Source organism: Corylus avellana, chromosome ca1 (assembly GCF_901000735.1).
Source record: "Corylus avellana chromosome ca1, CavTom2PMs-1.0".
Lineage (NCBI taxonomy): Eukaryota > Viridiplantae > Streptophyta > Magnoliopsida > Fagales > Betulaceae > Corylus > Corylus avellana.
The window spans coordinates 29,060,826-29,081,391 of record NC_081541.1 but is presented as its reverse complement, the minus strand read 5'-3'; the positions used below and the strand labels follow the sequence as shown (position 1 = coordinate 29,081,391).

At 39.1% G+C, this 20,566-nt stretch overlaps 4 protein-coding genes and 1 pseudogene across 4 annotated transcripts; 4 read left to right on the top strand and 1 right to left on the bottom strand.

Annotated features, from left to right (window-relative positions):
* The first annotated feature begins 1,493 nt into the window (after positions 1 to 1,493).
* On the top strand, positions 1,494 to 4,256 carry LOC132167186 (probable L-type lectin-domain containing receptor kinase S.5). The gene is made up of 2 exons (XM_059578093.1): positions 1,494 to 2,747; positions 3,235 to 4,256. The coding sequence occupies exons 1-2, from the start codon at positions 1,518 to 1,520 to the stop codon at positions 4,048 to 4,050; spliced, it is 2,046 nt and encodes a 681-aa protein (XP_059434076.1). The 5' UTR covers positions 1,494 to 1,517; the 3' UTR covers positions 4,051 to 4,256.
* Positions 4,257 to 5,363: 1,107 nt separating this feature from the next.
* On the top strand, positions 5,364 to 8,312 carry LOC132166901 (probable L-type lectin-domain containing receptor kinase S.5). The gene is made up of 2 exons (XM_059577757.1): positions 5,364 to 6,677; positions 7,196 to 8,312. The coding sequence occupies exons 1-2, from the start codon at positions 5,438 to 5,440 to the stop codon at positions 7,993 to 7,995; spliced, it is 2,040 nt and encodes a 679-aa protein (XP_059433740.1). The 5' UTR covers positions 5,364 to 5,437; the 3' UTR covers positions 7,996 to 8,312.
* A 1,168-nt stretch (positions 8,313 to 9,480) lies between these two features.
* On the top strand, positions 9,481 to 12,107 carry LOC132169281 (probable L-type lectin-domain containing receptor kinase S.5). The gene is made up of 2 exons (XM_059580342.1): positions 9,481 to 10,720; positions 11,276 to 12,107. Exons 1-2 carry the CDS (start codon positions 9,481 to 9,483, stop codon positions 12,097 to 12,099), a joined length of 2,064 nt encoding a protein of 687 aa, XP_059436325.1. The 3' UTR covers positions 12,100 to 12,107.
* LOC132161586 (transcription termination factor MTERF6, chloroplastic/mitochondrial) lies at positions 12,059 to 20,045 on the bottom strand. The gene is made up of 2 exons (XM_059575048.1): positions 18,890 to 20,045; positions 12,059 to 12,128 (listed from the first exon to the last, which is right to left on the bottom strand). The coding sequence occupies exon 1, from the start codon at positions 19,890 to 19,892 to the stop codon at positions 18,891 to 18,893; it is 1,002 nt and encodes a 333-aa protein (XP_059431031.1). The 5' UTR covers positions 19,893 to 20,045; the 3' UTR covers positions 12,059 to 12,128; position 18,890.
* LOC132169273 (probable L-type lectin-domain containing receptor kinase S.5) lies at positions 15,222 to 17,445 on the top strand (annotated as a pseudogene).
* Positions 20,046 to 20,566: the final 521 nt, after the last annotated feature.

The window sequence follows — 20,566 nt, the reverse complement described above, 5'->3', positions numbered from 1 at the left end:
GAGGAAGAGAGAACGTTGTGTAAAATAAAATACAAATAAAAGGGATGGCAACCCAACAAAACCTCCAATACGACCATAAGAGCATTTCTAGCCGGTTCACTAAATTTTACTCACCAAAATAGCAAAAAGTACACTTTTAGTTATTTTAACAACTCACATTTTTAGAGCACTTATAGCAGTAAACAATCGACTTTCACTATTTCATTTAAATATTATTTTTCAAAGATTTGTTTATTCTTTCCCTAACTTTTATATTTTTGAATGTTAATGGTCTATTTTAAGAATATTTTTTCGTCTTTACTATCATTCAGTGGTAATAATATTTAATGCAATTATATGGCATAATGTATACTTTGATTTAATTGAAGAGGGGGAGAGAAGAGAACAGAACTACAGAAGGAAGAGAGGCTCCAAAGAAAAAGGAAAGAAAAAGAAAAAAAATGAGAGAGAAATGAAAAGCAAAAAGGAAGAGAGAGAAAATATATTTGTTTAATGAATATGTGAGTAAATAGTAAATTTTAAGTTTGGTGAGTACTGTTTATCTTACTATTTTTTTTTTTGTTAAAGTGGTGAGACTGAAAAGTGTACATTTAAGCTATTTTGATTAAATTACCTCACCAAAATAACAAAAAAATGGATTTGGTGAGACTGCAAAGAGTACTCTAATAGTGCCAAAAAAAAAAAAAAAAAAAAACCCACTAAAAATTATTGAAATGAGACAAATAAAGGATTGGACCCATAGGATTAGAGGTCATAAATGACGATTTGAAGTGGCAAAGCAGTAACAAAAGTCCTTACACACAACATTAACCGCAAGAATCGTAGATAATTAAATAGTAAATACCACAGTAGGGAAAGAGGCACGGTTGATGGCTGGATCGGATTCATTGTAGAGAAGTACCACCATGGCGTTCGGAGAAGGAAATACCCGACAAAGAAAGCTTACTAGACACCAAAAAAGAAACTCTAACTAGATTTGGGATTTTCCATAGGACTATGAAAATCCAATTTTTTTTTGTTTGTTTGTTTGAAGGGGTACCCCTTGATTTTGGTATTCGTATTTGTTGTTGTAATAAGTCATTTATTTATTTAAAAAATATGAGATTATCCATAACGATTAACTTGCCCCACACAATAGCCATCCAGGTTGGAAAATATGCTTTCAAGTTTTCAACTTTCCCTTTCCTTTGCTTGAATTGTGTTTCAAGTTTCAACATCTCATGATCATTTTGCGACCAAATACTTGGTCAAGAAAGAAACTGCACGTGGGCTTATGCGATATGTCCTTATAGTGCTTCTATTTCTGTCGGTCAACGCTTCCATTACTGGCGTGCAAGTTACGACTATTGACTCTTGATGCCAAATTGGCAAACAAGCAGCCGCCCTCTTCACCATATTCTTTGAGGAAACATCAGAGAAATGATGGACGCAGATTGATATATGAGAGAAGGTACTAAAGTACTTCTCGGCTCATTGACATTCCCCATCTCATCTGCAGCTTTGAACTCAAACGAGAAATGAGTATCAACGTTGCTGTTATTATCCTGTTCACCCTTTTCCATCTGGTTGACATACAAGCTGCACCATCCTCTTCAAGACCAAAAAATATCTCGTTTGATGTTTTTGATCAAAAAACGGATACAAGTTCCTTAAAGTTTCAAGGGGATTCAACAATTGTTTCCGGAGCCCTTCAGATAACCCCAGACACCATCTCCAATCCTGACCTGCTCATTAACAAGTTTGGCCGAGTTTTCTATTCAGAGCCCTTCAAGCTTTGGTCATCATCTGATGACAACGTCCATGCCTCCTTCAACTCAAGTTTCCTCATAAACTTGCACAGACAACCCAACTGGAATGCCGGTGAAGGTCTTGCCTTTCTCATAGCCCCGGATATCTCGATTCCTGCAGCAAGTTTCGGGCAATGGCTTGGCCTCACCAATGCTTCAACCAATGGAAACCAGAGTAACCGGATTGTGGCTATAGAATTTGATACAGAAAAGCAAGACGACTACGATCCTGATGACAACCATATTGGCCTGAACATCAACTCTGTTATATCAAACAAGACTGTCTCTCTGGGTGTTCACAATATCACATTGTCTCCCCAAGGAAGCACCAATCACTCTGTTTGGGTCCAGTACAATGGCAGCTCCAAGCTAATGGAGGTTTACATGGGGAAACAAGGTGAACCAAAGCCTGACAAGCCTCTTCTCAGTGAGACCATAAACCTGAAAGACTATGTGAATCAACAATCTTACTTTGGGTTTGCTGCTTCAACAGGGAATAATACTGAGATTGAGTTGCATTGTGTCTTGAAATGGAGCTTAGAGGTTGATGATCTAAAGGAGGAAAGTGATTCGATTTCGTTGAAGATAGGTCTTGGTGTAGGAGTCCCTGCAGGTGTGATATTGTTGGTCCTATTTGGTGTTCTATATGTGAAGAAACGAAGAAGAAAAGGAAGAAGTGATGAGGAGTCTAACGTTTTTGATAAGAGCTTGAGTTGGTTGCCTGAGATGCCCAAGGAATTCAAGTATAAGGAAATAAAGAAGGCTACCAACAACTTCCATGAGAGTATGAGGTTGGGTGAAGGTGGGTTTGGGATTGTTTACAAAGGAATTCTGAATATCAAGGATGATAATACTGCTACTGAAATAGCTGTAAAGCAATTCTCCAGAGACAGAATCAAAGGCAAAGATGATTTCTTGGCTGAGCTCACCATTATTTATCGCCTTCGACATAAACATCTTGTTCCTTAATCGGTAACCTTCTCTTCAATGTTCTTTATCTCTTTCCATCTTCTTCTTGTTACTTTTTTCTTTTCGACATTCTATCACAACTTGCAACTCCTTTTTCATCAAATTATTCAATGGTCATTGCAAGCTTCATAGCAAAGCAGCGTGTGTGATCAGATTTATGAATTATGATGCATTCACATGGGATTTGGATCCTTAATAGTTTGTTGCTCGGATTGTTAGCTAGCAATTATTAGCAATACAAACAGCAAATTTGAGAGAACTCCTATGAGATCACCTGTTCGAACAATGGTGCGGGTTGCTTAAGACCCGTTCTTCTCATTTGTTGCTCGAATTACTAGTAATCTAAAGAGCACAACTATTAGTATACTCTTACCGAAGACTAACATATATATGCAGTTGATCAAATGATATTCTCTGCTATGCATTGGCTTGATTACAATTCTACTTTTCAATATCCTTGATCACCTCTCTAATATAGAGTCTTTGTGAAGGGTGGTGCTATGACAAGGGGAAGCTACTATTATTGTACGACTTCATGCCAAATGGTAGTCTTGACAAACACCTATATGAGGCTTCCAACCACAACACTTTGAATTGGGAACGTCGATACAAGATACTAGCCGATGTAGCATCGGCATTGCGTTATTTGCACAATGAGTATGACCAGAAGGTTGTGCACCGTGATCTCAAAGCCAGCAACATCTTGCTCGACTCTGACTACAATGCTCGCCTGAGCGACTTCGGCCTTGCTCGAGCCATAGATGATGGAAGGAGCTCCTATGCCGAACTAGGATTAGCTGGAGTCCCCGGCACGAGGGGCTATGTTGCTCCAGAGTGCTTCCACACAGGGAGGGCTACACCGGAATCTGATGTTTTCGGTTTTGGTGCAGTAATGCTCGAGGTAGTGTGTGGGAGAAGTCCGGTGACTGGGATCGATCACCATCAACATTTGTATTCCTTGGTTGATTGGGTTTGGATGTTGTATCGTGAAGGCAAGATTCAAGAAGCTGTAGATGAGAGGCTCGGCAATGAGTATGTGGTTGATGAAGCAGAGAGGCTTTTACTTTTGGGACTCGCATGTTCACATCCCATTGCCAGCGAGAGGCCTCAAGCACAGGCTATATGCCAGATTATAGGTGGAACTATGTCGGCTCCTCATGTGCCCCCATTCAAACCTACCTTCACATGGCCTTTGATGGATGCTCCCAGCAGCAGTACCACTCAGAGTACAGTTAATTCTGCTGCAACATTGTCTTCCAAAGGCTTTTCTGCAACCAACATGGGCGACGAGTAACGTTATTGCTGAAGTCACTTGTCTTTTGCATTAAAGTGTGAGGCTTTTTAAAAGATAGCCATTTGTTCTGCTTAGTAAGTTTGTGAATATAGCACTAATGTCTCCTCAATTCTCTACAAATTCAAACTCAGCAGCCTTATTACCTGGATGTTCTTGTGAGATTTTTAAGCATCCAGTTTTGATTGTTGTTGACTTTTAATATGAAGTTGGAAAGAACGAAATTTATTTGGAAACTATAGAGTATGTCATATTCATATGCTATCAGCTATAGCATGATTAGCATCTGCAATTTGGTCTAATATAATACACAAGTATAGAAATTAACAGGTGCTACGATGATTTTGTTTTGCACCCTTTGTATCATTTATCGATGGTGACTTTATACAAGTGGTTTGATGTTTACAAAATGGAATAGTTGGAGTTGTCAAGGTTTCAACTAGAAGACGATGAAAGCTAAAGAATAAGAAGATTGATGAAGAAGACGAAAAACAGAGTATGAAAGAAACAGAGTATTTTGGTGAGAATGAAAGCGATGGAATCTATTGTTTTATGGCTTTAGAAACATATGGGTATTCAAAAAAAACGAAAAGAAAATTTCAATTTTGAAGTAAATACCATGGCAGTTAATATTGACTGTAAATTAGTATTTTCTCTGTTTAATTCTGTAAGTTTTCGGTTCTATCTTGAATCAATAATTTCTTTGGATTTGTTATTTTCCTTCAGGCCCATCCCCACCCCCCCTTTTTTTTTTTTTTTTTTTTTTTTTAACCTCGTTGACAAAGACAACGTTGGACTGGGTCTGGTAAATGTAGCAACTCATATACAAATCTGGAATCCAAATATCTAGCATGTCCCACAAAAATTTAATGATAAACTGATATGGTTGAGAGAATGATTTTTATTATTTCTCTATTTTATTTTAGCTGCTATAGAATGTGACATATAAATAAAGTTCGAATCCAGTCCTCCCAAATGTAATATCGTTTTTAAAATTACCATTGAATATAGGACAATCATTATTAAATTTTGATCTATCGGTGATTATCGTACGACTTTGGTGTACATATTTTTATTGTACAAAGTCATTCAAAATATCAGATAACAATATATTGATCCGTACAGCAGCCATCCAGGTTGGAAGATGTGCTTAGAACTTTTCCTTTCTTCTTACTTTTCTTTCTTTAATTGGGTTTCATGTTCAACATCTCTTTGTCAAGTTGCAACTATTGACTCTTGATGCCAAATTGTCAAACAACCACCCACCCACTTCATTGTTCTCTGAGGAAAGATCAGATAAATGATGGATACAGAATTGATGTACTCTGCTCTGCTTTGCTCATTGATATTCCCCATCTCATCTGCTCTGCAGCTTTGAACTCAAAACGAAATGAGTATCAACGTTGCTATTATTATCCTTTTGATCACCCTTTTGCATGTGGTTGAAATACAAGCTGCACCGTTGTTTTCAGGACGAAATAATTTCTCGTTTGATGCATTCGAGGTGGCGGATGACAGTTTCTTAAAGCGTCAAGGGGATTCATCCATTAATTCGGGCGCCCTTCAGCTAACCACAGACACAACCAGCGACCACGACGCCATCAGTAACCGGTCTGGCCGAGTTATGTATTTAAAGCCCTTCAAGCTGTGGTCGTCGTCCGATGACAATCAGGCCTCCTTCAACTCAAGTTTCCTCATAAACATTAACAGACAGCCCAACTGGACTGCTGGTGAAGGTCTTGCCTTTGTCATAGCCCCGGATATCTCGATTCCTGCAGCAAGTTTCGGGCAATGGCTTGGCCTCACCAATGCTTCCACCAATGGAAACCAGAGTAACCAGATTGTGGCTATAGAGTTTGATACAGAGAAGCAAGACTATGATCCTGATGACAACCATATTGGCCTTAACATCAACTCTGTTATATCAAACAAGACTGTCTCTCTTGGCCCCCATAATATCACATTGTCCCCTGAAGGAAGCACCAATCACAAAGTCTGGCTCCACTATAATGGCAGCTCCAAGCTAATGGAAGTTTACATGGTGAGAGACGGGGAACCGAAGCCCCAAAAACCTCTTCTCAGCGAGACCATAAACCTGAAAGACCATGTGAATCAACAATCCTACTTTGGGTTTGCTGCTTCTACTGGTAATTTTCCAGCTATTGAGTTGAATTGTGTCTTGAAATGGAGCTTAGAGGTAGATGTTCTAAAGGAGGAAAGTGATTCGATTTCGTTGAAGATAGGTCTGGGGGTGGGAGTCCCTGCAGGTGTGATATTGTTGGTTCTATGTGGTGTTCTATATGTGAAGAAACGAATAAGAAGAAGTGAGGATGAGGATGTGGAGTCTAACTTTTTTGATAAGAGCTTGAGTTGGTTGCCTGAGATGCCCAAGGAATTCAAGTATAATGATATAAAGAAGGCTACCAACAACTTCCATGAGAGTATGAGGCTGGGAGAAGGTGGGTTTGGGATTGTTTACAAAGGAATTCTGAATATCAAGGATGATAATACTGCTACTGAAATAGCTGTAAAGCAATTCTCCAGAGACAAAATCAAAGGCAAAGATGATTTCTTGGCTGAGCTCACCATTATTTATCGCCTTCGCCATAGAAATCTTGTTCGCTTAATTGGTAACCTTCTCTTCTTGTTACTTTTTTTTTTTTTTTTAAAAAAAATTTTTTTTTTTGTTCTTTTGGACATTCTATCACAACTTTCAATTCATATTCCATCAAATTATTCAAAGATCATCACAAGCTTTAAAGCAAATCAGCATGTGTGATCTGATTTATGAATTATGATACCATGCTGTTCAAGTGAGATTTGGATCCCAAAAGTAAAAGAACTCTCATGGAGACTACCTACCCAAACAGGTTGTGGGCTGCCCAAGACCTGCTCGGACATGAGAGCTTATAGGAGCTCTCTCACATTTGTTTCCTGAAGTGCAAGTAATTAGGGCAACCAAATTTCTGGAATTTCTATACTTTCACATGAATGGATCAAATAGTCATTAGATTGTCCATTCCTTTTGTTATTTCTTTTTCAAAGATATATGCAGCTGATCAATTGTTACTCTGCTACGCATTGGCTTGATTAAAATTCTACTTTTCAATATCCTTGATCACCTCTCTAATATATAGTCTTTGTTAAGGGTGGTGCTATGACAAGGGGAAGCTACTATTGCTGTACGACTTTATGCCAAATGGTAGTCTTGACAAACACCTATATGAGGCTTCCAACCACAACACTTTGAATTGGGAACGTCGATACAAGATATTAGCTGATGTAGCATCAGCACTGCATTATTTGCACAATGAGTATGACCAGAAGGTTGTGCACCGTGACCTCAAAGCCAGCAACATCTTGCTCGACTCTGACTACAATGCTCGCCTGAGCGACTTTGGCCTTGCTCGAGCCTTAGACAATGGAAGGAACTCTTATGCCGAACTAGGATTACCTGGAGTCGCCGGCACCATGGGCTATGTTGCTCCGGAGTGCTTCCACACAGGGAAAGCTACACCGGAATCCGACGTGTTCGGTTTTGGTGCAGTGGTACTCGAGGTAGTGTGTGGGAGAAGTCCAGCGACCGGGATCGATCACGATCAACGTTTCTTTTCCTTGGTTGATTGGGTCTGGATGTTACATCGTGATGGCAAGATTCAAGAAGCCGTAGATGAGAGGCTTGGCAATGAGTATGTGGTTGATGGAGCAGAAAGGCTTTTACTTTTGGGACTCGCATGTTCACATCCCATTCCAAGCGAGAGGCCTCAAGCACAGGCTATATGCCAGATCATAGGTGGAACTATGTCGGTCCCCCGTGTACCCCCTTTCAAACCCCTCTTCACATGGCCTTTGATGGATGCTCCCAGCAGCAGTACCACTGAGAGTACATTTTCTACTTCAACATTGTCTTCCAAAGGTTGTTCTGTAACCAACATGAGCAGCGAGTAACCTTATTGCAGAAGCCTTCAGCTCATCCCAGAGTTCATGTCTTCAATTAAGCTCCTGGAATTAGTAGGCACTTTTCTTTTGCAGTATAATGTGAGGTTTTTCTTTTTGTTTTTTGAAAGATACCCATTTGTTCATAATATCTCCTCAATTCTCTACAAATTCAACCTTAGCCTTATTACCTGCATGTTCTTGTAAGATTCATGCTTGCAATATAGGCTAATGGGTACTCATATCCCATGTAATCTTTTTTTTTTTTTTTTGAATGCAGTTTTGATTGTTGTTGACTTAATATGAAGTTGGAAGGAACAAAATTTATTTGGCAGCTATACAGTATGTCATATCCATATGCAATTTGGTCTATCAAATATTGGAACTCATAAAATTATAGATTATGCAGGATGCAATGATGAAAGCATTTGTCCACCATCCTGATTCTCTCCTTGATGGCTAACATGTGATATCATGGTTTAATGTCTTGTACGTGATTAGCAACTAGTTCATCGGCTAATTCGTAGTAAATCATTTGACTTGTAATATTTTCCTAGTTTTGGCTGGATATATATATATATATATTTTTTGATAAGTAATAATCAATCTTATTAAAAGCGTAAGGCACCCCAAAGTACACCGAGAGTATACGAAATGATTGCCTAACTAGAAAAAGAAAAGCGAGCAAAGAAATCATCATAACTAATCGACGACGGGGACATATATGCTACAGTTCAAAGATACAAAGTATGAAAACAAGAGGATAAAATGTCCTCAAAAGACCTCTCCAAGTCCTCAAAGCACCTATTATTCATTTCCTGCCATAAACACCAAAAGAGGCACGTAGGCACCATCTTTCAAACCGCAGCACTCCTCCGCCCAGAAGACCACCAACAGGCTAGCAAATCAAATACCCGTCTAGGCATCACCCAGGCCATCCCAAAGTGACTAAAGATGTGGATATTCCAGCCACTATAATACACGAGTATAGAAACAGGTAATAAGATGATCATTTTCATTCATCAATGGTGAATTTACACAAGTGTTTTGATGTTTACAAACCACATAATACATTGACTGATGCGTGTTGGGTAACTTGACTCTCAATTTTTTTTTTTTTTTACATTCGGGACTCTTTTCGTTCAACGTTCTTTAGAACCTTCCTTTTCAATCTTTCCCAAACCAAAAATTGTTTTAACATTCTAGTCATCATCTTGCTAGACTGCTAGTGTATGGCGACCTAGTGCCACGACCTTCTATTTCTGCCTTGTACTTTTTTATTTTGGGCGTGCAAGTTGCTTTTATTGACTCTTAATGCCAAATTGTCAAACAACCAGACGCCCGCTTCATTATTCTAATGAGGAAAGATCAAAGAAATGGTGGATGCAGATAAACATATAAGACAAGATGCTAAACTACTCTGCTCATAGATCTCCATCTACAGCTTTGAAATATATATACCCTCTGCTTCTCCTCCTCAAAAAGAAGTAAAACAAGATGAATATCACCGTTGCTATTATTATCCTTTTCAGCCTTCTGCATCTGGTTGACATTCAAGCTGCACCATCCATTAGAAAAAATTATTTCGCGTTTGATCCATTTGATGATTCGACGGATGCCGATTTCTTAACCTTTAATGGGGATTCAACCAGTTTGCAAGGAGTCCTTCATGTAACTGCAAACAAAATCAAGGAACCCGAAAAGCTCATTAACATGTCCGGCCGAGTTATGTATTCAGAGCCCTTCAAGCTGTGGTCGTCCGAAGACAGCAACCCTACCTCCTTCAAATCAAGTTTTGTCATAAACCTTGAGAAAGTGCCGAGGTGGAATCCTGCGGAAGGTCTTGCCTTTGTTATAGCCCCGGATGCCTCGATGCCTACAGAAAGTTTTGGGGGATATCTTGGCCTCACCAATGCTGCCACCAATGGAAACCAGAGTAACCGGATCGTGGCTATAGAATTTGATACAGAAAAGCAAGACTACGATCCTGATGACAACCATATTGGCCTTAACATCAACTCTGTTATATCAAACAAGACTGTCTCTCTTGATGTTCATAATATCACTTTGTCTCCAGAAACAAGCACCAATTACCAAGTATGGGTCCACTATAATGGCACGACCAAGCTAATGGAGGTTTACATGGAGAGACAAGGGGTAAGAAAGCCTGAAGAACCTCTTCTCAGAGAGACCATAAACCTGAAAAACTATGTGAGTCAACAATCTTACTTTGGGTTTGCTGCTTCTACAGGTAATTATCCACATATTCAGAAGAATTGTGTCATAGAATGGAGCTTAGAGATAGATGCTCTAAACAAGGAAAGTGATTTGATTTGGTTGAAGATAGGTCTGGGGGTAGGAGTCCCCGCAGGTGTGATATTGTTGGTTCTATGCGGTGTTCTATATGTGAACAAGCGAAGAAGAAGAAGAAGAAGAAGAAGTGATGAGAAGTCAGACGTTTTTGATAAAAGCTTGAGATGGTTGCCTGGGATGCCCAAGGAATTCAAGTATAAGGATGTAAAGAAGGCTACCAACAACTTCCATGAGAGTATGAGGCTGGGTGAAGGTGGGTTTGGTATTGTTTACAAAGGAATTCTGAATATAGAAAATGATACTACTGCAACTGAAATAGCTGTAAAGCAATTCTCCAGAGACAAAATCAAAAGCAAAGATGATTTCTTGGCTGAAATCACCATCATACACCGCCTTCGCCATAAACATCTTGTTCGCTTAATTGGTAACTTTCTCTTCAATGTTCTTTATTTCTTTCTATAATCTTGTTATTAGTTTTTTTTTTTTTTGGAAGGACATTCTATCACAACTTGAAATTCCTATTTCATCAAATTATTCAAAGATCACCACAAGCTTTATAGCAAAGCAGCATGTGTTATCTGATTTTTGAATTTTGATGCCATGTTGGTCATGGGGGATTTGGATTCCTAGCAATTTGCTGTCCACATTGCTAGCTAGCAATCTAGAAGAGAGGTCCTATAAGACCCACTTGTCCGAACAGGGGTGTTGGTTGCCCAGGACTTGCTCGGACAGGAACCAAAGGAGCACTTTCATATTCGTTTCTCAAATTGTTAGCAATCCGGAAAGCACAAGTATTATTAATAGGTTCTAACTGACGACACTTAAACATATATATCAGCACAAATTTCTCTAGATTGTGCAGTCCTTTTGTTATTTCCTTTTCAAAGATAAATGCAGCTGATCAATTGATATTCTACTTGATTAAAATTCTACTTCTCAGTATCCTTGATCAACTCTCTAATATATAGTCTTTGTGAAGGGTGGTGCTATGAAAAGGGAAAGCTACTATTGTTGTACGACTTTATGCCAAATGGTAGTCTTGACACACACCTATATGAGGCTTCCAACCAGAACACTTTGAATTGGGAACGTCGATACAAGATACTAGCAGATGTAGCATCAGCATTGCGTTATTTACACAATGAGTATGACCAGAAGGTTGTGCACCGGGACCTCAAAGCCAGCAACATCTTGCTCGACTCCGACTACAATGCTCGCCTGAGCGACTTTGGCCTTGCTCGAGCCTTAGACAATGGACGGAACTCTTATGCCGAACTAGGATTACCTGGAGTTGCCGGCACCATGGGCTATGTTGCTCCGGAGTGCTTCCACACAGGAAAAGCCACACCAGAATCTGATGTGTTTGGTTTTGGTGCAGTTGTACTAGAGGTAGTGTGTGGCAGAAGTCCCGGGACCGGGATCGATCACCATCAACGCTTCTATTCCTTGGTTGATTGGGTTTGGCTGTTGCATCGTGAAGGAAACATTCAAGAAGCTGTAGATGAGAGGCTCCGCAATGAGTATGTGGTTGATGAAGCAGAGAGGCTTTTAGTTTTGGGACTCGCATGTTCACATCCCATTGCCAGTGAGAGGCCTCAGGCACAGGCTATATGCCAGATTATAGGTGGAACTATGTCGGCCCCTCATGTGCCTCCATTCAAACCATTCTTCACATGGCCTTCGATGGATGCTTCCTTCCGCACCGCTGAGGGTACAGTTTCTACCACAATATTGTCTTCCAATGGTTGTTCTGTTAACGTTACTGCAGAAGGCTTCAGCTCATCCCCGAGTTCATGTCTTTAATTAAGCTCCTGGAGTTGGTAGTCATTTTTCTGTTGCATTAAAATGGAATGTTTTTGTAAGATACCCATTTGTTCTGCTTAGTAAGTTTTGAATATGGCAATAACATTCTCAATTGTCTACAAATTCAACCTTAGGCTTATTACCCCTGCATTTTCTAGTGAGATTCATACTTGCAATATAGGTTAATGGGAGTACTCATATCCCATGTAATCTCTTAATATGAAGTTCGAAGGAACAAATTTTTTTTGGCAGCTATACAGTATGCCATATCCATATGCACCAGCATTTGCAATTTCGTCTATCAAATGGAACTCATACAATTAGAGATTACTCAGCATGCAATCATGAAATTATTTTTTCCACCACCGTGATTTTCTCCATCAGCAATGACTTGTAATACACAAACCGTCACGAAAACAAGAGTAAATCAGGTGCCACTAAAACTTCAAAGGTCCTAACTTTCTTTCCATAGTCACATTTCATTACATGCAGATTGCCACTGTTCGATCATTTAAAGCAATGTTCGAACATTCTGTGCAACATTGCTCCATTTGATTGTTTCACAAAACGTTTGAACTTTTTGTAAAAACCCTAATTTTACGACGTCTACTAACCAATCTGTTTAACACGTTCGAGTCTTTTTACAAAAATATCAAGTTATCATCTATTCTCTGTGTAAAGAAACTAGGGTATAAAAATACGGTAAAAATATATGTAGATACATGCTTATTATCATGTTTAGGTAAAGTAGTCACTTTCATCGTCCCTTCCTGTTTGTTTATAATAATAAAAAAATAAAAAATAAAAACAAAAGAAAAGAAAAAAATGACCCATTTTATTATCAGTAGACAAAGTTGGCGGCCCCAAGTGTCGTAGATAAGGGTCATAATTTGATGGCTGGCTACCACTTTTCAAAGAAAAAATTGATGTCTTCCCAACTGCATTTTCTGTAGAACATACCATTTTATGCTTTGAATTCTGGGAATCTTCTTTGCAAAGGACTTTGGATGGATTAAGAATTGAGGAAGGGAAAAGGCCTTGAATTGATTAGCGTTTAATTTTGGGGAAAGACTAGTCAATGTCTCCAAACTCAAACACGTTAGTTTGAATGCCTTTAATTCTGCAATCACATGGCCATTACTATCATCTTTTGTCTTATTGAATGGTCTCATCATAACAGCCAAATCCCGCTTACTTGTACGCACCGGCTAGGAGCTTGGAATTAGAACATAAATTAAATGAGTAAATTCTTTTTTTTTTTTAATCTTTTTTTTTTTCTATTAGCTTAAATTTTTTGGATAAGTGATAATTTAACATGATATCATAACAAATGTTCTAAGTTTGAATCATGTTTTCGTTATTTATTTCTCATTTCAATTAAATATTTCATATGTTAGATCTCAAATATTAAGGAGCATTTAAATCCACACGTGAGGGGGAGCAGGAGCGTGAGAATTCAACTTTTGTAACTTTTAGGAAAAACTTCAGTAAGCCCCTCCAAACTCCCAATCGGCAGTCGATTTGACAAGTACCTCCTGAATTACCAAAACTCTCACTTAGACCCTCTGAATTTTGGTTTGCTCTCACTTTGAACCCTTTTGTTCGTTTTCAATGTTAAAGTCAAACAGTTTGATTTCTTATGCCCATTTTACACTCATCCCAAAATTACGTCGTTTTGAGCTCTAAAACTACAACACCTACCCAGCCCAAAACAACATTGTTTTAGGCATTAATTAATTAATTATTTATTTTAAAAGAAAAGCAAAATATATATATATATATATATATATATATATATAAAATAATAAAAAAATAAAAAGAAAAAGACCTTTGGCCAAAATGGGGTGGCTGGACCACATTTTTTAACAAAAAGACCGATCACGGGGGTGGTTGTGAGAGTGGTTAAGTGGCGCCAGTCCCCTGCCCCTTTTTTTTGGCCTTTTGGGGGTGGTCCGGCCACCCCCCTTGGCCATGAGGGTGGTTTGACCACCCCCAGACTGGGGTGGTCCAGTCACCCTATTTTGGCACCTGATTTGGTCTTCTTCTTTTTTATTTATTTTTTAATATTATGTTTAAAATGACGTTGTTTTGGGTTGGGTGCTGATGTAGTTTTGAAGTCCAAAACGGTGTAGTTTTGGAGCCCAAAACGACGTAGTTTTGGTTGAGGGTAAAATGGGCATAAAAAGTCAAATTGTTTGACTTTAACGTTGAAAACTAACAGAAGGGTCCAAAGTGAGAGCAAACCAAAGTTCAGAGGACCTAAGTAAGAGTTTTGGTAATTCAAGAAGTGCTCATCAAATCGGCTAGAAGTTTGGGGGCTTACTGAAGTTTCCCATAACTTTTATTACTGTATTAGTAACCAAGAAACAACTTTTCCTTTCTCCTAACTTTTCTTTGCTCGACTTGTTTTTCAACATCTCATGATCATTTTCCTCGTGTATAGCGGCCTTTCGCGTTGAGTGGTTATACCATTCCATGGCCGTACTTTTCAAAATGACCGCCGCCTTTGTGGAACTATCGACTCCTGATGCCAAAACTGTCGAACTCCACCATTCTTTGGTGAATATTGATCAAAGAAATGATGGATATGCAGATAAATATATACCAGAAAAGACAAGAATCTATAGTCTCGGAGTAGTAATATATGAGAGAACACTACAAAAAAAAATGGATAGTTTTTGACATGACAAAAGTGGCACGTCAATAATTATTTTAGTGACGTGTTGAATGTGCCACGTCAATATTTAGTGACGTAGCACATTTGACACGTCAATGAGTAGTAATATATGAGAGAACACTACAAAAAAATGGATAGTTTTTTACGTGACAAAAGTGGCATGTCAATAATTATTTTATTGACGTGTTGAATGTGCCACGTCAATATTTAGTGACGTGGCACATTTCACACGTCAAGAAATAGCAACGTGTCAATATTGACACGTTGCTAAATTTAAAGTCAAGAAATAGCAACGTGTCAATATTGACACGTTGCTAAATTTAAATTAAATTAAATTTTTACAAAATTATATTTAAATAATTTAATATAGTTAAGTGCGACGAAGGTAGTTAAGTGCTCTGCTCATGCTCATTGATCCCCATCTGCAGCTTTGAACTCAAACGAAATGAGTATCAATGTTGCAATTATCCTTTTCAGCCTTTTGCATCTGGTTGACATACAAGCTGCACCATCCTTTTCAGGGCCGAATAATTTCACGTTTGATGTATTTGATCAGACTAAGGATAACAATTACTTACAGCTTGAAGGGGAGTCATCCATTGTTTACGGAGCCCTTCAGATAACCCCAGACTCAATCAGCAAACTCGACAAACTCACTGAAAAGGCCAGCCGCGTTATGTATTCAAAGCCTTTCAAGCTGTGGTCGTCTAATGACGACCAGGCCTCCTTCATCTCAAGTTTCGACATAAACATTTACAAAGAGCCGAACTGGATGACTGGTGAAGGTCTTGCCTTTCTCACAGCCCCGGATATGACGATGCCTGCAGCAAGTTTCGGGCAATGGCTCAGCCTCACTAATGCTGCCACCGATGGTAACCATACTAACCGGATCGTGGCTATAGAATTTGATACAGAAAAGCAAGACTACGATCCTGATGCAATCATATTGGGCTTAGCATCAACTCCGTTAGATCAAACAAGACTCTCTCTTGATGTTCATGGTATTGAATTGTCCCCCGAAGTAAGCACGAATCACTCTGTCCGGGTCCAGTATAATGGCAGGTCCAAGCTAATGGAGGCTTACATGGCGAAACAAGGGGAACAAAAGCCTGAAAACCTCTTCTCAGCGAGACTATAAACCTGAAAAACTATGTGAATCAACAATCGTACTTTTGGGTTTGCTGCTTCTACAGGTAATTATCCCCAGATTGAGTTGCATTGTGTCTTGAAGTGGAGCTTAGAGGTAGATGTTCTAAATAACGAAAGTGATTTGATTTGGTTGAAGATAGGTCTGGGGGTAGGAGTCCCTGCAGGTGTGATATTGTTGGCCCTATGCGGTGTTCTATATCTGAAGAATCAAAGAAGAAGAAGAAGAAGTGATGAGGAGTCTAACGTTTTTGATAAGAGCTTGACTTGGTTGCCTGAGATGCCCAAGGAATTCAAATATAAGGATGTAAAAAAGGCTACCAACAACTTCCATGAGAGTATGAGGCTAGGTGAAGGTGGGTTTGGAATTGTTTACAAAGGAATTCTGAATATCAAGGATGATGATACTGCTACTGAAATAGCTGTAAAGCAATTCTCCAGAGACAAAATCAAAGGCAAAGATGATTTCTTGGCTGAGCTCACCATCATTTACTGCCTTCGCCATAAAAATCTTGTTCGCTTAATTGGTAACCTTCTCTACAATTTTCTTTCTGTCTTCTTCTTGTTACTTTTTTCTTCCCTTTTTCAAAGATATATGCAGCTAATCAATTGATATTCTCTGCTAAGCATTGGCTTCAATAAAGTTATACTTCTCAATATCCTTGATCACCTCTCTAATAGGTAGTCTTTGTGAAGGGTGGTGCTATGACAAGGGGAAGCTACTATTGTTGTACGACTTTATGCCAAATGGTAGTCTTGACAAACACCTTTATGAGGCTTCCAACCCCAACACTTTGAATTGGGAACGTCGATACAAGATACTAGCAGATGTAGCATCAGCACTGAATTATTTGCACAATGAGTATAACCAGAAGGTCTTGCACCGTGACCTCAAAGCCAGCAACATCATGCTTGACTCCGACTACCAAGCTCGCCTGAGTGACTTTGGCCTTGCTCGAGCCTTAGACAATGGAAGGAACTCTTATGCTGAATTAGGATTACCTGGAGTCGCCGGCACCATGGGCTATGTTGCTCCAGAGTGCTTCCACACAGGGAAAGCTACACCGGAATCTAATGTGTTTGGTTTTGGTGCAGCCGTACTAGAGGTAGTGTGTGGCAGAAGTCCTGGGACCGGGATTGATCACCATCAACGTTTGTATTCCTTGGTTGATTGGGTTTGGATGTTGCATCGTGAAGGAAACATTCAAGAAGCTGTAGATGGGAGGCTCCACAATGAGTATGTGGTTGATGAAGCAGAGAGGCTTTTGTTTTTGGGACTGGCATGTTCACATCCCATTGCCAGTGAGAAGCCTCAAGCGCAGGCTATATGCCAGATTATAGGTGGAACTATGTCGGCCCCTCATGTTCCCCCATTCAAACCTTTCTTCACATGGCCTTTGATGGATGCTTCCATCAGCACCACTGAGAGTATAGTTTCTAGTACAACATTGTCTTCCAAAGGTTGTTCTGTAACCATTGCAGAAGGCTTCAGCTCATCTCAGAGTCCACGTCTTTAATTAAGCTCCAGGAATTAGTAGGCATTTTTCTTTTGCAGTATAATGGGAGGTTGTTTGTGAAAGATACGCATTTGTTCCGCTTTGTAAGTTTTGAATATGGCACTAATGTCTCTTCAATTCTCTACAAATTCAACCTTAGCCTTATTACCCCTGCATTTTCTTGTGAGATTCATGCTTGCAATATAGGATAATGGGTATTCATATCCGATGTAATACATATTTTTTTTAAGTCAAGATGTCCTCTGCAAGAAATCCGTTCTTTTTTTTTCTTCTTTTTTTGGGTTTATGCAGTTTTGATTGTAGTTGACTTTTAATATGAAGTTGGAAGGAACAAATTTATTTGGCGGATATATGAATATCTATATGCACTAGCAAGGAAACTTAGAGAACCAAATTTCTCTAATAGCAGGGAAACAATCCAAGCTTCATCTTTACAGGGGAGTTTGATCTCCACACCTAATCTGATCCTCCATTTACTTAAACACTATAAGAATGTTTGTGGCACCTTTGAAGGGAAGGGAATGACAAGTTTTTAGGACTGTAAGAAGACTTTGGGGGACATTAAGTCTTTTTTCTTCTATACTTTATATCTTTGAACAGCTGTCTTTGTTTCTCCTTTAATGATTAGTTACCAAGATTTCTTTGTTCTTTTTTCTCCTTTTACTTGGGTGTTTTTCTTATGTATACATTCTGTGAACCTGGGTACACTTTACGCTTTATATGATATCTCGATTATTTATAAATAGAAAAAAAGCAGATGATTTTTTGCACATATAGAATATGAAGACATTTTTCAGCAGATCTCTACGCAGTTGATGTCCTAAAAATGTTCATCTTGTTCTGTCTGGGAGCATACACTACACAATTAGTTGGTTGGTTCTCTTCAAAAACAACCATCACTTATAAAGTTGCAAGATTTCATTCATATTTATGCTTAAAGCTGGAACCACTCTGGGCCACCAGTTATAAGCTAATAACAACACCAGTTCTTGCATACTCATACAACCTCAAAAAGGGATGTTGTAACCATGGTATCATGTGCTTTTTGCCCACAGATCCAGTGCACCTATATGTTAACATGTTTCTTCCTTTCTTTCTTTTTCTTTTTATTTTTTATTTTTATAAGTAATTGACACATATCATTAAATGCGTAAGGCGCCCTAAGTACACATATCTTAACATGTTTCTTGAACGAGCAAAAGATTGGTTTCACTAAAAGCAGAAAACAACATAAAATCTAGACAATGGGCAATGTGTCATTGAAGTTATCAGCAGATAAACCACATAATTGTTAGGACTTTCGATTAAGCTATATTTGAAAGTAACTAAATGCTTGATCAAATGCTGAAGTCAACATTTTTCATGGATGGGCCTAGACCCACATACTAGTTAATTGCATTCAATTTTCAAGAAGACATATTTAAATTACAGAAGGATGTGGCCAGAGTACCTTAGGCATGCCCTTCAAAGAAACCAAACTTCATTAAGAACTTCTTTTGATTACAGTCCAGCATTTCACTCAAGCTACAAGCAATATTCTTCTTTTTCAAAAGTTTGTGCCGCAACTCCAATCTTTTCTTCAAGCCATGCCGAAAGAAGTCAGGATAATCAGTGACTTCATCAATCCGTCTTCCCATTACCTCCACCAGAAACCTGATCCGAGGTTCTAAAGAATTTTGGATGCTCTTTATCAGAACAGGGGGAAAACCAGTTATCAAAGATGCTATCTGTCCATCTCCAAACCCACATCTTTTTAGATAAGCGAAATTGGGTCTCAGCACCTTGTTCACATCTCTGCAGAGAACTTCAGGGAAGTTCATTGCCACTGTTTGAAGATCCTGCTCTGTAAGACCTACTGATTTCAAAAAATCTGAAGTGGGGCGTAGCCTTTTATCGACGCTATAACCCATAATAAATGGGTTTTTTGCCAGAACTTTGGCAATCATCCCATCTCTGGCCAGGCCAATAGCGGCAAGAAAGTCCACTATCTGTGTCAGCTTCAATTCAATGCTGTAGCTGATGAGCCTCGGGTTGAGCAATATCATTCTGCCAAGTTGCTTTTCAGGGACACCAAGTGCCTGAAAGAATGCCAGAAGTGGACAGAGCTTCTCTTCCACACTATGGGAGAGTATGGGAGGAAATTTGGCAATGGCGGAAGCAACTTCTTGGGGTTTTGTACCAAGCGTGGAGAGGCACTCAACCATGGGAACAAGCTTCTCATGGAGACCCAGTGCAAGGATCTTGGGGCACTTTGAAACAATTGAAGGGAGCTTTCTCTCCTGAATGCCAATGCTTTTGAGGTAATCCCAATTCTCGGATGCTCTCTCCCTTTCCACACCCTCAAGGCGCTTGCACTTTTTGAACATTTCATGGATACTTTTATCATCAAACCCTCTATCTCTGAAGAACCACGTGATGCTACTACCACCACGTTGATTGCTGCAGATTTCCATATCCCCTACCAAGATGCGAGAGAGCCGCTTACCTTTCGATCAACAACGCTAAGCAGCAGCCACAGCAAAATCAACAGCGAAAATGCAAAGAAGCTTTCCACTTGCGCTTAATCATAACTCGGTCGCCACCGGAGGCAGAGAAAGAGGCAGAAGAGGCAGCTGGGGAGAGTGCACAAAAACAGAGCCTTATCTGGTTCTTTATTTGCTCCTCCTGTTTTTGTTTGGCCGTTATTGCCCTCCTTCTCAACTGGTAAATGACCGATCTACCCTCCCCTTTACCTGGGGTTCAATAGACTGAATAGAGTCATTTCTATCTGCACCTGGTTTAAAACTCTATTTTACAGCGTTTGATCTAAATTTAACACATTAAATAAAAACATCAAAAATAAAGAGATGAAAATACCATATTTTTAATGCAAATTAATTTTATGAACTTTTCCATTCATTTTAACTTAACGCTCATCATCTATTTTCGAGCCCTTAACTCTAGAGTCCCCAAAACAACACTAGATGGTGACTTCAATGGTTTTATTAATGAATATTTTTTCTATGAGATATTTTGTTAAGAGATAAATTATTTGATGTGAATAATTATATTATTTTTTGATATTTTAAATTGAGGTGTTTGCTTTCTATTGGAGGATGCAAACCACCTAATTTACACCACAACATGC

Coding starts and splice junctions, on each gene's coding strand:
- LOC132166901 (XM_059577757.1), top strand. CDS start 5,438: ATGAGTATCAACGTTGCTATTATTATCCTTTTGATCACCCTTTTGCAT. Junction 6,678..7,195: donor AAATCTTGTTCGCTTAATTG/GTAACCTTCTCT, acceptor GTCTTTGTTAAG/GGTGGTGCTATGACAAGGGG.
- LOC132161586 (XM_059575048.1), bottom strand. CDS start 19,892: ATGGAAATCTGCAGCAATCAACGTGGTGGTAGTAGCATCACGTGGTTC.
- LOC132167186 (XM_059578093.1), top strand. CDS start 1,518: ATGAGTATCAACGTTGCTGTTATTATCCTGTTCACCCTTTTCCATCTG. Junction 2,748..3,234: donor GCCTTCGACATAAACATCTT/GTTCCTTAATCG, acceptor TCTCTAATATAG/AGTCTTTGTGAAGGGTGGTG.
- LOC132169281 (XM_059580342.1), top strand. CDS start 9,481: ATGAATATCACCGTTGCTATTATTATCCTTTTCAGCCTTCTGCATCTG. Junction 10,721..11,275: donor ACATCTTGTTCGCTTAATTG/GTAACTTTCTCT, acceptor GTCTTTGTGAAG/GGTGGTGCTATGAAAAGGGA.